A 16,810-nucleotide genomic window follows, 5' to 3' on the forward strand; every position below is an offset into this window, starting at 1 on the left:
TCAAGACTCTTGTGATGATACATCGACTTACAATAGGTTGAATGACACGTCTGCCATAGCCTGACGGGGTCTGTATGGTTTTTAATCATACTTTTAAACTTTTAAACTACCCGTCACCCGAGAACAAAAATAACTACAAAATGCAACTGCTTTACATCACTTCCACCACCACTTCCTTACATCCGGATGTGCGAGCCCAACTATCGTTTGTTTATCGGATGTTATAGTCATGTCCGAAGCAGCACAGAAAAATAAGAAAGCAAAGGATTTGTTGGAGGAAACCAATAAGAGGAAACGAAAAGGTGATCAGATTAAAGGCAGGACGAGGATCAACATTGGGCCAGTGTTTGCTCGTTGGCGTGAGCTGAAGTATTGCCCGACCGATACTGACTCGGCTGTCCTGCTTGTTACGGTGATTACCTACCACTCAAACATTGAACTGAAGTATCATATAGATTCTGTAAAATGGTAACCAATAGACTACTGTAATGACGCTGGCTTGTAAACATGAGCATCATTTGGCGTTTGAAAAAATAAAACCCATGAAATGATATTCATATGACATGCTGAAACATATGCCACTGACTGTAGCTGGGATGAAGACGTTTCACATGCGCCGCCAGAAGAACACCTGCATGTGAACTTTGGCTTTTTTTGCCAACCCGCGGGGCCGCTTTTATGAAATTATTTGGCCCACCCCGCACCCCTTATTTTTACAAAATTCAATATTTTATATATTATATTTAGACCTATGTGCAACACTACCATGTTAAAGCTACACTGTATGATATTTTTTCCCCCATCTAGCGGTGAAAAGGTTAGTTTAGTTTCTGTTCCTCTCAATTCTGATTTCGTTTTAACTCCTACGGTGGCCGATTTAGTCCAAGATTAACACGGCAATCCCCCTCTTCACATTCGACACGGTGCCATTGAGTGTTAAAACAAGAAAGGCAAAGCTTGAATTTACGGGTATGTCCCTCTTTGGCTAATGTATTTTCAAGATGGAGGAGCAACATGGCGACCGGCATTCGAACCCCTCACCCGTATGTATTTTCAATGGCATATTATAAACTTACGAGAATACTTTATTACTTGAAAGAAGTAAATATACATTAATGAGCACATATATTTTTGAAAAAACTCAGTGTTTTTAGCTAAGAATAAACAAAAAAAGTTACACAGTGTAGCTTTAAAGAGGATGTATTATCCCCTAAGTCTTGATTTTGTTTTTGGGCTCGACTTGGGCTTTCTGTTAAAAAAAAAACGTATTTTTCTCATATTTTCCACTGTTGCAGCTCCTCTCTTCCCAGTCTTTCAGTAAAGCTCTGTTTAGTTCCTGTCACTATGAAGCTGCTCCTTCTGAAAAGCACAATGTGCTCTGATTGGTCGGCTAGGGCAGTGTGTTGTGATTGGTCAAGTGCTTCAGGTGTGTTTGGGAAATGTCCCGCCCCTTACCATAACCGGCAGTTTCAACACACTACTAACTGACTCAACCAGGCCCCGCCCCTTTATTCTGCGTATGAATATTTAAAAGAGGAATATGGTAATGTGTTCGTTCCTGGAGGAAAACTCTAGACTACAATGGAGACTTTTCAGAGAGTTCAGAAACACTGACACTGCAGCGAAGAGAGATGAACATGGAAAAAAGCATGATAGGTCATCCTTAGGCAAACCAGTGCATTAACACAGAAATTAATCAGCAAATAAATGTTGTTGTATCATGCATCTTTATCTGATATTAAATCTGTTATGGCGCTTTCATGTGTGATTTGCTGTTAATGACAATCAGTGTTTATTGCTGTGCCATCTACATGTTTCAGACAAAGGTAGTTGAGATAGAAATGCATGATCCTCTTTTGGTTTACCATACTGCCAGACCCTATAACACTTCATTTCCTTTGTAGCTCTGTCGACATGCTTTCAAACAGGATTGAGGAGCAGGTTTTCTAATATAGTGCCTGACTGGTAATATGTCATGAAGATATGTGGCCGTCCAACATCTGCTGGGCCGGTAGCAGAAGCCCTGCCTCTTGTAATCTGCTCAAATCCCTTCTCTTCATATCTCAGACACACATCGGTAGTTAAATTTAGATCTGATGTGCTCCATAAGCACAGAGACAGTATTGCTAGCTTTACGGGAATAAAACAGTTCAAATCCGTTCCGCGCTAGATCAGCGCTTTGTCCCATTGTCTCCTTTGGGTGACGCTCATGAAAACTTGTCCGATTCTACCCCAAAATCAAAAGCACAAATGTTTTACGGTGACATGACTGAAGAAGATTTTATTTTTAATTGACTTTTTATTTAAATCAGGCAATATAAATACCACCAGTTTACATAGTTGAAGCATTCATTTGTTTGTGTTCATTCATTTATACATTCATTCAGCTTTTGCTATTTATGCATTAATCTTAAATCTGCAATATCAGGCGATATAGTAAATAAAATACCACGACGAATGCCTTGCAATTTACATAGTTCAATTATTTGTTTGTTCGCTCATTATTCATTTATTTATTGTTATTTTTCTCCATATGTTATTCTTTTCTTTCTAATGATTTTGGGGTGAATTTGCTGACTTCCAAAATATGTATTCGTTTTACAAATGTGTTTGTGTTGTATAATGCATTGGCAGGATTTGGAGAACAAGCATAGACCAAATTTACATATGCTAAATGACATAACGTGTGGACTACTGTACATCCCGGTGAATAAACACAAGCGTTACAGCGGTGTTAATTAAAAAAGGTAATTATGTCTCATCACAATGAAAATGGTGGCCCTCTCCATGGCCTGCTGTGGTGGCGTGAAGCATCTCTTATGAAAATTAAAACATTTCTAATGAAATAATGAAGCACAGAAATTAGCTAAAGGATCAGTCGCCCCCAACACAGAGAGCTTTTTTAATTACTAGATAATTTTACTTATGTGAACTAATTATGTACACATTTCCCAATAATATTTCCATGTTATTGTAGCTTTTAATGAAGGCCATGATCAAAATGATATTGCAGCTCGATATTGAATCCATTTATCTGTGTAATTATGCCAGCCCCTAAACGGTGTGCTCTTATCATCATTAAAATGTTGTTGTTTGTCTTCATTTTAAAATCGACTTGCTAATTGAACATTTTCTCAAAAAGGTGCCTTCAGACAGAAAACGGGGATGGCAGTACAGTAGCGTGCTAAACCTTGTGTGTTCTGCTGTGACTTACAGAATATCATTTCAGTTTTACTTTAAAAATGCATGCAAATACAGCTGCAGTGTTTCAGTGAAATCTAGTGCAACTTTTTATTTGCAGTGACACAACAGCAGAATTTGAGTGTTACTTGAGAGCTGTGTTGGGTTTGCTTCATTCTGGATCTCACAGATGTGGCCATCGTATATACTCTGCCATTGTCATGACAACCGTGTCTCACATGCAACATTCTGTGTGTGATGCATTGTTGCCTTTAATTGTGATTCCATTATAACCGATGCCACATTTAAAAACAAATCTGTTTAATTTAACCTTTTCTATACGGCATTTCAGAATGTCTGTAAACAATCGGCACTAAGATACTTCTGGGTGGCAGAACGCGAGCGGCTTATAGTAATCCAACAGAAGAGATCCAGCCGTCTACTGTTACATAGTTAAAAACATTGTTGATTTAAGTTGAAAATAAGATGAAAACATGCTGTGTTTGGGGTTGCACCGTCAGATATACAGCAAAAGGTGTAGGATTGTATCGATTTTCTTCACAAAAAAAAGGTAAATATATCCAGCGAAACCTGTGGGTGAGGAGGTTAAAGCGAGTGGAGGTCGTCAAAAGTAGGGGAGAGCTAGCCTGACAAGCCAGAGCCACATCAAGATGTTTGGTCTGGAAACTCACCATTGACAGCTCAATCCGAGGGGCGGATAAATGGTTGTCTGTCAAACTCCCTCTGCACGCAATAGGATAGCGCTACAACCAACCAGAGCAACAGAGCTCGCTGACTGATTAACCATTCGCCGTATCCGGTCGGCTAAACTACGAACACATCTTCCCTTTTTAAGAATGACTTCAGTGCCGCTCTTTGTTCTTTTCTCTGAGAAAAGCTTAACTCCAAGTCTTCCAGATTGGTAGTCAAAGCTGATTCGAAAGACCGCCGCCGTTCGCCAGTTTCTGTGTTTACTAGAAGCACGCAAACGCAACTCGGCCGTCGTCATTATGGCCCCACCCGCCGACTCTATACACGATGTGATTGGACCGTCCAGATTCTGAGGAATACAGCTCAGAAGGGTATTGAGAGCTCCTAGACGACACTTGCAGGCAAATTAAATTTGCTGCCGCTAGGGTGCGTCTAGATTACTTGGCTAGAGGAGAGCAGGGGTGAAAGTACCATTTTACAGAAAAGCGCACTTTTATAAGAAAATATTTTAGACAGAGAAGATATACATTTGCTCTGGTCAATAACTCACAAGTGTGGTCTATCAATAGCAGGTGGTTTTTTGTACAAATGCAGAACGACTACATTATAATTTTGCTTTGAACATAAGATGAAGATTGTTACTTTTGACCCCATCAGTTGGGACGAAAGTAACACAACAATTTAAGCTAGATTGTTTTGTGTTAATCTTGTTTTTATTAAACATACCTGACTATGACTGTTAATATGTAACTGCAAACATATCTTGTAGCTAATTTATCTTTGCAAAAAAATATATTAAATTACATTTTTATTTTAAATTTTAATTTATGGTCAAAATGTTTCAAATATAACCTGAATATTTTTTTTGCAATGTCAATCTATTTGATAATTTTTTCTTCAACAATATGAACATTATGAAAATTAAATTAGCATAATATGCATTTTATATATATATATATATATATATATATATATATATATATATATATATATATATATATATATATATATATATATATATATATAAAAGTGGGACAAAAGTAACATCGAAGTCCTGACATTTAAACACGATTTACTTTCATACTGAAAAACTCTGAAAAGACAAACCTTCAGGATGTGTAACAGCAATACATAATCTGTAGAGTGATCATTACTGTGACACATGAAACCAGAAACACAACTTGTAATTAGAAAAAAAAATACAGCTTCAGTAATTTACTTTCCGTACTCGAAAAATATATTTCGGACCCAACCGCGGGAAACGATGCCGAAATCACATGATTTTTGGCAGATCCATCAAGGGTTGCGTGCTGAACGTGCTGTCATAGCTTGGAATGCAAATGTAGTCAGGGCTCTGAGAAAATCGCTTTGTTACTTTTGCCCAGGTTCTCCCCTACTTAGTGCTACAGAGAAGTATTCTCAAAACGGTCCATACTAAATCATAGCAGAGCATAATTATCTTCAGCTGGGGAAATTCGAGACTAATAGGCCATTAGTAAACTTAAGGTCTCTTTTGAAGATCCAACACATTGCCAGTCACTGCCAAGGAAGAGACAGAACTTCTAGTCTCATGTAGGCTACTGATCAAACGTTATTGGAAGAATAGGAATAGCAATAGGCTACTGCAGATTATTGACTGATGCATGTACCACATTGACTTCATCATCACAGCATATGCTGAGTAGCGCTAGTCTACAACGTGCTATCCTTTTCACCATCAGAAGCTCAATCATGTCTGTGTCATCTGATCCGACTCCGAGCAACAGAAAGCATAGCATTCTTAGTTAGATAACAGGGAAATAGACCAACTACCAGAGCCTAACATATTGTCAAACAGCAACAGTCACTAAAATAACTACTCAGTGGTAGGCCAAAGCTCATTAAAAATGATGGTAGTAGACTAGCGCTACATCTACTTTACCAAGGTGGCATTTCATGTATTGCTGCCTATCTCCTGAATTAGTTAATCAGTCCCTCAATAATCATGTTAACTGTCTGAATCCCAAGCAATTTACTAGCGTTGCCATATGAGCGCTTCGTCTATTACTGCTGAGACGTTATGGTGAATTGTCGTATACTGTCTTCTACAGAGGCAAAACATTGATTTTGGGCATCAGGAGGATATTTTTTTTGTCTCGTGCAGAGTGAATCCAGTTATATTTAGATGTCACTTCCGAAACTTTGAAGCATGCAATTGGCCGTCGGTCCTCTTAGCAGCATGAAAATCAATAGTTTTATTCAATGAATTTTATAGACTTTAGCCTTGAAAGGGAACCAAGGTCGCTCACCAAAATGCTGTTGCTTTGATTACACATTGTGTTCAAGAGATGACAAAATATGTTATCTGTGACTGGCTACATTACACAAACGCTTCAAAAATACATTCTTATACATGCATTTGACACTTTCCAGAGCGCAAACAAATGTGCAAATCTGCCAAATCTGTTTCGCCAATATATTATTACAGTATCAACTGAGGGTGCTCTTGTATGCGTTTGAGGGTGCTTAGCAGAGAACCGTGGCTGGCCAAATAACCTTTCAGTGAACTGATCTTTTTTCTTTTCTTCTTAATGCAAAGAACATTAAAAACATCTAAATAACCCTTTATTCAGTGTACATAACCTTTTGTGCAATGGAAAGGTTCCAAGGATGTTAAAGGTTCTTCATGGAAACATTTTTGTCTTCTGCAACAAGCAGATTTTATTCATGTTTATATTTGAAAAAATGTGCCGAAATACATTTAGGCTGCATCTACAATGCAGCGCACAATTCCAATTTGGTGACTATATCCGTTTTTTTGGACGAGCTGCTTACATCATCTTTTAAAAAGCGACACGTATCTGATATTTGCATTTACACTGTTCACTGGCGAAACAGCCCAAGACGTTCTTAACCGGAAAATGAAGTAAAACATTGCAGTGAATGCAGACAAAATGATTATTCAGTGTTTTGCTTTCCGCACTTTAAAGGGCACCAAAACATTGCTCTCATAAGGCGGAGAAAAAAATAGGAGAGTCCTTGATCACAGTTCGTGTCCATCTGGGTTGGCGTCATTCGCCTTTTTCAGTGACGTATGACCTGTATTTAAAGGGGAATATCTGATTTGACCGCTTTATCCGAATCATATTACCAGATTTTTTACCACATATGGATGAGGCCTAGATCCGATCTGACGATATCGGAATTCATGCTTTTATCTCCTGCTTACACGTTCACGTCATATCCGATCTGTGCCACATGAGAGGGAAAAATCGGAATTGGGTCAGTTGAACCATGCAGTGTAAATGGGGCCGAATACAATACACTGTCTGTAATACTTATGCAGAATATATCTCATTTTAAATACTTATATACATGATAGGCGAAAGCTTAAGAGTCTATGTTTAGATCATTATTCCATATGTCCACATGTTTAATAACATCACAACATTTATTCATCATTATTCCATCAAGAGATGCATACATTTTGGGTCGAGGTGTATTCCAGCACTCTGTAAAGTCTCCTCCAGCACATCCCAAAGGCTTTCAGTGAATTTAAGCGTTGGACTCTACGGAGCCCCTTACATGACATGCAAGAAAAAAAAGTAAATAGTGTGCACAATTTACTATTTCGTTCCTTCGATTTATAAATTGTGCGTTTAGTAAGTCGAGGGAACGAATTAGTAAATTGTTTGCATGATTTAGCCTACTAGTTTTTTGCATGTCATGCGCGGGGCTCCGCAGGACTCAGAGTTGCCGATTCAGGTGTGGAAATGATTCTTCATTCTTTCATGGTCTGAGCCTTGAATGAATCTTTACATTATCATCCTGGAATGCAGCCATGATGATAATGTCAAGATATAAATGAACCTGTTTTGAACCTATCGTCACATCTTTCTAGCTGACCTACACAAATGTAATATCGTTAAATGTTACTTTTAAAACGTTCAGAGCTTCGTATGTCTTCCCGTCCATTATGATGATCGTTTAATCCCCGTCTGCCTTCAGATAACCAGTCCATGGCGTCTCAGACGGCGGTGAGCATCCGAATCCTGGACGTGAACGACAACCCCCCCGAACTCGCGACTCCTTACGAGGCTTCAATCTGCGAGGACGCCAAACCTGGCCAGGTGAGATAACGTCTCAATATTTTGCACATTAGAGAAGCCACATCAATCTAATCAGAAATGATGCTCGCCAGAGCCGCCTCGCCATGATCGCATCAGCGTTTGAAAGGCGGCGGAAACGAGATCTGTTGTTCCACACAAATATCATCAGTATTGCAGGTACGCTGTCGATTTCCTCAGGATGATATCTCCGGTCAGAAGACACTGACTTAGTTGTTCTCAATGGCTTCTTGTGTTGATAAAGCTGTCAGCAGCGATTGGTACCTGGCAGGGAAAATTTGTAATTTCCATGAAAAGCATATGTAATCTGACATCAGACACATCACGCAGTTCCCCTCAGACAGCTGGGCTGACCGTTAATATATATCAGTTGCAGAACGCTTGGGGAACATCAGGTGTGCGGCGTGATGAAGTGCTGAGATTCTAATTGCATTGTGGGAATGCCGCATTCAGAGTAGCCTCTCTGATTCAGTTTGACGGCAGTTTACAACGCCTAACAAGATTTGTTTTTCCAAAGCTCAATATCTCGTCTGATCTCGCTGGGCTAATGTAGTTTGGCTCAACTCACCAATCTCTTCTTCCCATTTGGCCGTGTCCTAAAAAGTGAAGCATCTGAGAGACTCCACTGACCTCACAAGACCCCCGAACCCGGACAGAAACATGGGAGTCGTGGCAGAACAATCAGTGAGTGTCAGATTCGCTACGGAGCCAATCGCTTTCCCGTTTTTTTGTCAAAATAGTTTCATTATTGCTTTGCTCTTGCGTTGGACCTTTTTCAATTGGAAAGAATGATCCGTCTGACATTTCGTCCCAAAGGCAATTTATAAACTAGTTGCGGAAAAAAAGTGCTCGATGTCACGTCAGGGGTGCAGCAAACTCACTCACAAACTCACCGCAACTTGTTGCTTTTGTTTACGCATGGAATAAAAGAACACATGTTCAGCCAAAAAGAAAACTTCTATCATCAGTTATTTACCCTGACATTCGCGTTGTTCATTGTGGAGCATAAGAAGTGAATTTCTGCAGTGCAGAAAAAATCTCTGTTCCAAATTTTCTGCAAGCTTCAAGAATCATTGGAGTCTCCAAAAGGACACCAAATATAAGTTCATATAATTATATTATATAATACATTTATTTATAAAAAAAAAAAAAAAAAAAAAAAAAAGTTTTGGACAGTTTCAATAATTTCGATTACTGGATCACTGAACTCTTTCCCAGAGTTTAACGGCCTGATCACAAACAGAGAAGCGTAATGGAGTTAGAAGGGAAATGTCCTCCTCCTAGGGTTACAGGTGCTGTCGATGCTCAGTGTGATTGGGATAACTACAGACTTCTAACATCATAACTGTCAATGACGCAGATTCATATACTTCTGTAATCTATTTGCGTGAATTACGTAAAATTATTTTACAATTATTTTTAGCCTACAGAGCTGGACTGAGAGACCATTTAAAGGCCTTTGCAGGTGTTTTTGGTGAATTAGCTGATTAGAGTGAGGCACCTGAGGGTGTCTGCAGTATTGAACCGGTTCACAATACTCTCATTTTCTGAGATACTCAATTGGGGATTTTCCTTAGTTGTCAATTATAATCATCACAATTTGAAGAAATAAACATTTGAAATATAGCCGTCTGTGTGTAATCAATTAATATAATATACAAGATTCACTTTTTGAATGGAATTAGTGAACTAAATCAACTTTTTGATGATATTATAATTTTCTAATTATATGACCAGCACCTGTATATATATATGTGTGTGTGTGTGTGTGTGTGTGTGTGTGTGTGTGTGTGTGTGTGTGTGTGTGTGTGTGTGTGTGTGTGTGTGTGTGTGTGTGTGTGTGTGTGTGTGTGTGTGTGTGTGTGTGTGTGTGTGTGTGTGTGTGTGTGTGTGTATTTATCTATACATACAAATTATAGTACTTATGATTATAAATACAACATTGAAATCATTGAAAATATTTCAGTTAAAATGTATGTTATGTAGAAATCATAAAGTCTTCAGAAAACATCAAAATCTTGAGCAATGAAAATATGATATTCAGTCTTTGTGTTGCACAGATGAAAAATTGTTGTTTTGAAAAATAAGTACTTTTTAAATAAGTGTGATAAAATACATTTCACTAATCACTATATTAATACAATTTTGTTCTGAATAAATCATCAGAGATCAGGCTCATTTAATTATGTGAATATGAATGACAGCTGATATATATATATATATATATATATATATATATATATATATATGTATATATATATATATATATATATATATATATATATATATATATATATATATATATATATGTATATATATATATATATATATATATATATGTATATATATATATATATATATATATATATATATATATATATATATATATATATATATATATATATATATATATATATATATATATATATATATATATATATATATATATATATATATATATATAGGGATTAATACTGTATTTGTCCTTTTGGATCAGAGCTTTTTTATCCTTCAGAAACTCACGTTTTGTGCTCCACAAAAGACAAAATGAAGAAACAGCACGAAGGTAAATAAATGATGACAGAAGTTTCATCTTTTCTAAACATGTATATGTATATGAACTCTTCATATATCCGCTTGTTAAGTCGTGACGTAAGGAATGACGTTTCTGGATCCAAACCTCAACTCGTTTCACTTGAGAATGCGATTGACGTCCGTTTATGAGCGCTATTTTTTCATATTAAACATCAAACATTTAAACAAGTTAAAGATTTTAAATACTTACAGTCTACACAACAGTCTCTGTGCTCACAGCGTCACATACATTAATATTTTAACGATTTATAAAAGATGAATCGCTGTCTGGCCCTCTGGAATTTTTTGAAAAAGGTTATTATTATAACTTTTTTGTAGTATTACACCACATTGTGTGTGTATATTAGCACCATTTGTAGTTTTTCTTGTGGTATAAGATAGAGCGTTTGGACCCGGAAGCACTGCCGCGTGACGTCAGCCTGAACAACCGGATAGCCTAAGGCCACTAAACTATGTTTTCAAAAGAGTATAATCTGATCCTAGTATGCTGAAAATGTTTTTGTTCCATCATTGATAAAGTTTACAACACTACTTTCCTTTTTATCACTGTGAAGCTGCTTTCTATTGTATAAAGTGCTATAAATAAAGCTCACTTGACTGCTCTGAAGAGGACAGATTTTTTTTTTCTTAATACTGTCATTGAATATGAAAAACGAGTCATTTTCACATCTTTATCCGCGAGCTACAATAAAACATCATAATAGCGGAATTATCCAGGTGCTTGACATTGAGCAGGTGCTGCGTTTGACCGTAGTTTCCGCATTTGCTTTTTAGTGGCGTTAGACACAATGTGAGCATAAATGATTCGAAGTGGTCTTTAAGTTGTTATTTGTGCACTGTTTATTTGTGGATCCTGTGCGATTGAACATTTTCAAGCCCTCTTTTTGAGCATCTGTGAAATGTACAGAACAACAAAAGGTTGTTTGCTTTTGGAGATGTCATGGGAAATTGTGTGAACTCCTTCATTCTGCGTGGCTTGAGGGCTTCGCTTGACAATAGAGCCGCTGAATGAGGATTGTTATTGTGGGATTAAGGATTTTTTGAGATTTTTTGATGTTGTAAAGAACTAGTAACCTTTGTACTACATTTTTTAGATGTGTGGAAGAAGGGCCCTTTGTAGTCTTCCATTTTCACCCTTGGAAAAAGAAAGGAATGAATGTTACTTTCTTTTCATTCTTTAAAAACAAAAATGTTTAACCATTCAAATATATTTTATTTTGTCCTCAGGTTTGCAGCGATGAATTTTAATGTTTTATTTTGTGTTATTATTTTAAGCATTAAAACGCTTTCTCTTTTTTTAGGAAACAAATCTTGAGCAATATCCTTGATGAAGATGAAAAATTGTTGTTCCAACAAGTACATAATTATGATTAATTAAATTCTCCAGTGAGTCACTATATTAACTACCATTATTCTCAGAATAAAACCACAGCGATTCATGTGAATGTGATTGACAATGAAGACTAAACAGCCTTTCAAAGACACACTTTATTTACATTTATGTTTTACCTCTTATACGTATATATGTTTTTTATCATTTTATGTATTTTTGTTTCTTTGTTTAGTTATTTATTTTTTGGAATAGCATTCAAGAAAACCAAGAAATGTGCATAAAAAGGGGACCTATTGTGCAAAATTCACTTTTACATGGTTTTTCAACCTAAATGTGAGTCTCTCGTGTGTTCACAACCACCCTATAATGGTAAAAATACACCCACTCCTCTTTTTTTTAATCGCTATATATCATGAGCAGTGTCTCATGATTGACTCCCGCCCATGACTGCAGACAGACTCCGCCCCATTAGCATAGACTCCGCCCTCAGAGAGCTGTACGCAGTCCGCCATGTTTATCTCTTCACCAGAGCATTTAACAGCAGCATTCAAGATTTAAAGCTACTAAAGTTATTCAGCCGAGACCCTGTAATGGGAAAGTTATAATTGTGTTTGATGGATTAGAAAGTACTCCTAAATTGTTGACTGTGCTCCTAATTTTAGTTTTTGCTCCTCAAGAAAAAAGTTAGCGTAGAGCCCTGGTTTAGATATATTTTTAAGATGGTAGAATGCAGTTTTACAGATTTCATGTTGACTTTATATGGAAAAGACATCAAATCACACATCTGGAAAATGTTCTTGGAAACCACTAGAACTAGAAGGAATCGTGTGAGAGAAGCAGCATTGTCGCTTGCAGTGATTTTTTAAAGGTATTCAGGTAATGCAGCATAGTCATGTGAGGTAAAAGTTTACCTGCATGGAAAAAGGTTTGAGGGTTTTTTTTAGTTTTTTTTTTACTGATAACTCAAAGCGAAATGGTCGGTTCCCAAACCTCAACAATCATCATGTGTTCTGTGGTATAGCATCACGCTGTGGAGCTGCTTTTCATCTGGGCAACTCAGTGGACAGAAAAAAGACTGAGTGCTACACAATTACTGAGTCGAGTAGAAAAAGCGAATAAAAGCTCAGGAGACATTTCATCTTTCAACAGGACAATTTCAAACAGAAGGGCCGTGATACCCGCTGTTTCTGAAGCACATTTAAGGTGAGCAATTGCAAGCATCTCTGTCCCCCAAATACGGAGGTAAAGTGCAATCCGGTGATGGCTTAACATAATAAATTTCTCTCATTAAGCGCAGGACTCTGCTGTAGTTTCAGCGATGCAGCTTTTGTAATAGCTTTACGATAACCTGTGGCATGTTTCCGTGATTTGTAGCCCGTCACCCCGGGGTCCCCCATTGCGTTGTGTTGACTAAATTGGCTTAGGTGAGTAAGAGACACCCGCGGAGCAAGATGCTGTGTTTGTGCGCTCAAACTTTTGCTCTGTGATTAATCACTCGGGTGATTGTGGTAGAAATTAGTCCTGTGGAGGAACACGCAATTAGAGTCATTTATAAGCTTTGCAGAAGATGCACAAACCCACATAAACACTGTGGCACGGATCCTTCAGTGATGAGACGTTTTTACACACATCATTTTAACCCGCGCCTGAGTCACGAGAGGGAACTTATGCTCTTCACATGAGTTGCGTTTTGAATAAATCTGCCACCATGATAGCTGATTTGTTGCTTTCAACAGGCTGGTTGAGTCAGTGTTGCTGTGTTGAGCTGGTGGAGATGCTCAAACAAACAGCTCTTGCACTTTTCAGTGGATTCAGCCTCAGATTGGCTTGCGAGTTAGGAACGGTTACTAGTTGTAGTGTCACAAAAAGCTGATTTTACATTTCATTGCTTTTATGCTTTTATCCTCAGCCCCCTACATATACTCTGTCGCACGGTTCCTTCAGCGGCTCAAATAAGATGTTTGTAGTGTATCATTTTTACAGTCTTTAAACAGGCTGGTTGTGTCAGTGTTGCTGTGTTGAGCTGGTGGAGGTGCTCAAACAAACAGTTCTTGCACTTGATAGAGCTTCAGAGGGTTACACTTTTAGCACAAGTCGACTTGTGTACCACTGACCCCCGGAAGCTAGGTATTTTAGTCTATAAACTTCAGAAGCTCTTTATTAACCTCCTGGAGCCGTTTGAAGCAGTTATATGATGGATAGATGTACTTTCATGGACTTCAAAAATGACCCATCAAGTCACTTTTATAAAGCGTGGAAGAGCCAATTCTTTTTTATATATATAACTCTGATTATATTCATCTGAAAGAAGAATGTCTTATACACATATGATGACTTGAGGGTGAGTAAATCATGGGCTAATTTTCATTTGATATAGCCCTTAGGAAGGGCATATAAATTGTCCAGAATGCTGCAGCAAGAACGATTACTGGCACGACAATGAAATTTCTCCCATTTTAGTGATTTTACATTGGCTTGCTGTTAAGGTCAGGATCGATTTTGTGTACAAGGCTCTATCTGGTGTGGCACCAAAATACATAAGTGACCTTGTGATTCCTTACACTCCTCAAAGAACTCTTAGGTCTTGTAATCAGCTTTTTTTACCTGTCCCATGTTTTCGCTGTAAAACTAAGGATGGTCGGGCCTTTTCTGCTGCAGCATCTAAACTCTGGAACAGTCTGCCCTTCAGTGTGAGGTCTGCTCCTTCATTAGCCAGCTTTACAATCTCATCTGTTCTCTCTGGCTTTTGATTAGAGCCAGATTGGTAGAGTTTTACATGTATTAATTATTTGAATTGTAATGTGTCTAATGTGTTTATATTTTAGATGCCTTGTTTCTTTTTATGCTTTCTTTTTATATGCACATTGTCTTACTGTACAGCACTTTGGCCTAACTCTGTTGCCTTTAAATGTGCTGTAGAAATTAAATTTGACTTGACTTGACATTTCAAACTTGACGGCTAGCTGTGCATTAAACATTTTAATGTACGATGTGGAGGCAAAGAACCGCCAGCGCAAAGCAGAGGAGAATTTTTCCACTTATACCATGGTAATTTGCCAGCATTGACAACTTAAAGGTCCCGTTTTTCATGTGTTTTTGAAGATTTGATTTTTCACTATTTTTCACACTATTTACTTATCTGTACAGCGCTGTTTCCTCTGTCCTAAAAACGGCCTGATGATTTCCTTCTTCTATGAAGTCCCTCCTTCAGAAACCCGTAACGAGTTCTGATTGGGCCAGCGGTTCCCATGTTGTGATTGGACAGCAGCTTAGCCCAGAATGTACCTCTTACCATAACAGGTAGATGCACACACTCAATGTGCGCTCTTCTCCACGTGGGAGAGCAACTAGACTATTTTGCGTGTTCTTGTGGGCGGAGGGCTAGTCAACAAACGGTTCTAGTGACGTCATTACAGCAGGAAGTGCAGCGGTGTAGTCCAAACCGGCCGTTCGCTGTAGGCTTAGAAAGGGAACTTCTGTTAAATAAAACATCTCGCTTGGCATTGAACTTTGAGCTTTATAATTTTACAGGTATTATTTATGCTCTAACAGCAACATTACAAAGATGGGATCGCAAAGAACAGGACCTTTAAAGCTGTTATTGACGTTTGCAGCGCAATATTTGACCGGAAGGGTAAAACTGACGGTTAGTTTCGTCAGTTACGACTCGATAGATCTAGCATTCTGCCTGCTTTGAGTCACAGATATAAAATAGTGCGCGTGCTCCAAGTGGGACTTGAAATCGGGTCCGCCGGCATTAGAATTGGACGCTTTATCATAGAGGCTAAAGGCTGCAACCTCAAGAATCAGTCGCTAGAGCATCTCGAGGTCAGAGGAGTGAGGTTTACTCACACAGCAAAATACTAGCTGGCTTCTGTTACATGTGCAGTAAACGGTTTTATTGCACACCTTCCAGTCAATCGGAATTGAAAATTCTTATTTAGCATTTATTCATTTAGCAGACACTTTTATCCAATGCAACTTACAAATGAGGATTAAGTAGTGCACACGCTCCAAGCGGGACTTGAAATCAGGTCTGCCGGTATGAGAATCGGACGCTCTATCGAGAAGGCTAAAGGCTGCAACCTCTAGAATCAGTCGCTAGAGCATCTTGAGGTCAGAGGAGTGAGGTTTAATCGCACAGCAACTACTAGCTGGCCTCTGTTACATTTGGTTTTACTGTACACCTTCCAGCCAATCAGAATTGAGAATTCTTATTTAGCATTTATTCATTTTATCCAATGCAACTTACAAATGAGGAATACAGCAAGCCATTAATCTTAAAATGTACTACTGTACATAATACATGATCAAAATCAGTGTATAATTTTGTATTTTTGGTTCAAGCACTTTCTGTTATGATGCATATTGGGGATTGCAGTTTTGAACTGAAGGATTGGCTCTCTTTTCATTTATGAATTAGTGGTCATTTGAGTTGATTGAATGCATTTAATTGGCTACAAGACACAAAGTTGAATTGGAATTGAAATGGGAATTAAAGGAATTCATTCATTTTGAAATTCAGAGGAATTCAACACAAATGATGCATTCTGGGAAATTAAGTCTTTCTACAAAGGTTAATTTATTATGAAATATAAAAACTAATATGTAGCCTATATTTCATATGATAAAATATATAACCTAATATACAAATTTAAGTAGGTTGCATTTCAAACATTCTGTATTGTGTTTGTAAGCTCAATTAAAATTATATTAAAATGAAGATTCAAATTCTGGACTGAATTGTCATTATAAATTATAAATTGTCAGTTCAATTCTTAAAGATCCACAACTTTACTGGATAATGTGAGATTTACAGTAAGGTTTCCGTTGTTAACCTTAGTATATTAATTAACAAGAACTAACAATAAAACGTACATGTTGA

At 37.7% G+C, this 16,810-nt stretch overlaps 1 protein-coding gene across 2 annotated transcripts in view; it reads left to right on the forward strand.

Moving 5' to 3' along the window:
* The window catches only part of LOC137093828 (cadherin-22-like), a 247,716-nt gene that overhangs the window by 187,102 nt on the left and 43,804 nt on the right, over nucleotides 1-16,810 (forward strand). For both annotated transcript variants that reach the window (XM_067458760.1, XM_067458761.1), the window contains one exon: nucleotides 7,879-8,000. In XM_067458760.1, coding sequence (XP_067314861.1) covers nucleotides 7,879-8,000 — 122 coding nt within the window. The remainder of the gene's footprint in view (nucleotides 1-7,878; nucleotides 8,001-16,810) is intronic.

This window comes from Pseudorasbora parva, chromosome 12, assembly GCF_024679245.1.
Source record: "Pseudorasbora parva isolate DD20220531a chromosome 12, ASM2467924v1, whole genome shotgun sequence".
NCBI classification, from domain to species: Eukaryota; Metazoa; Chordata; class Actinopteri; order Cypriniformes; family Gobionidae; genus Pseudorasbora; species Pseudorasbora parva.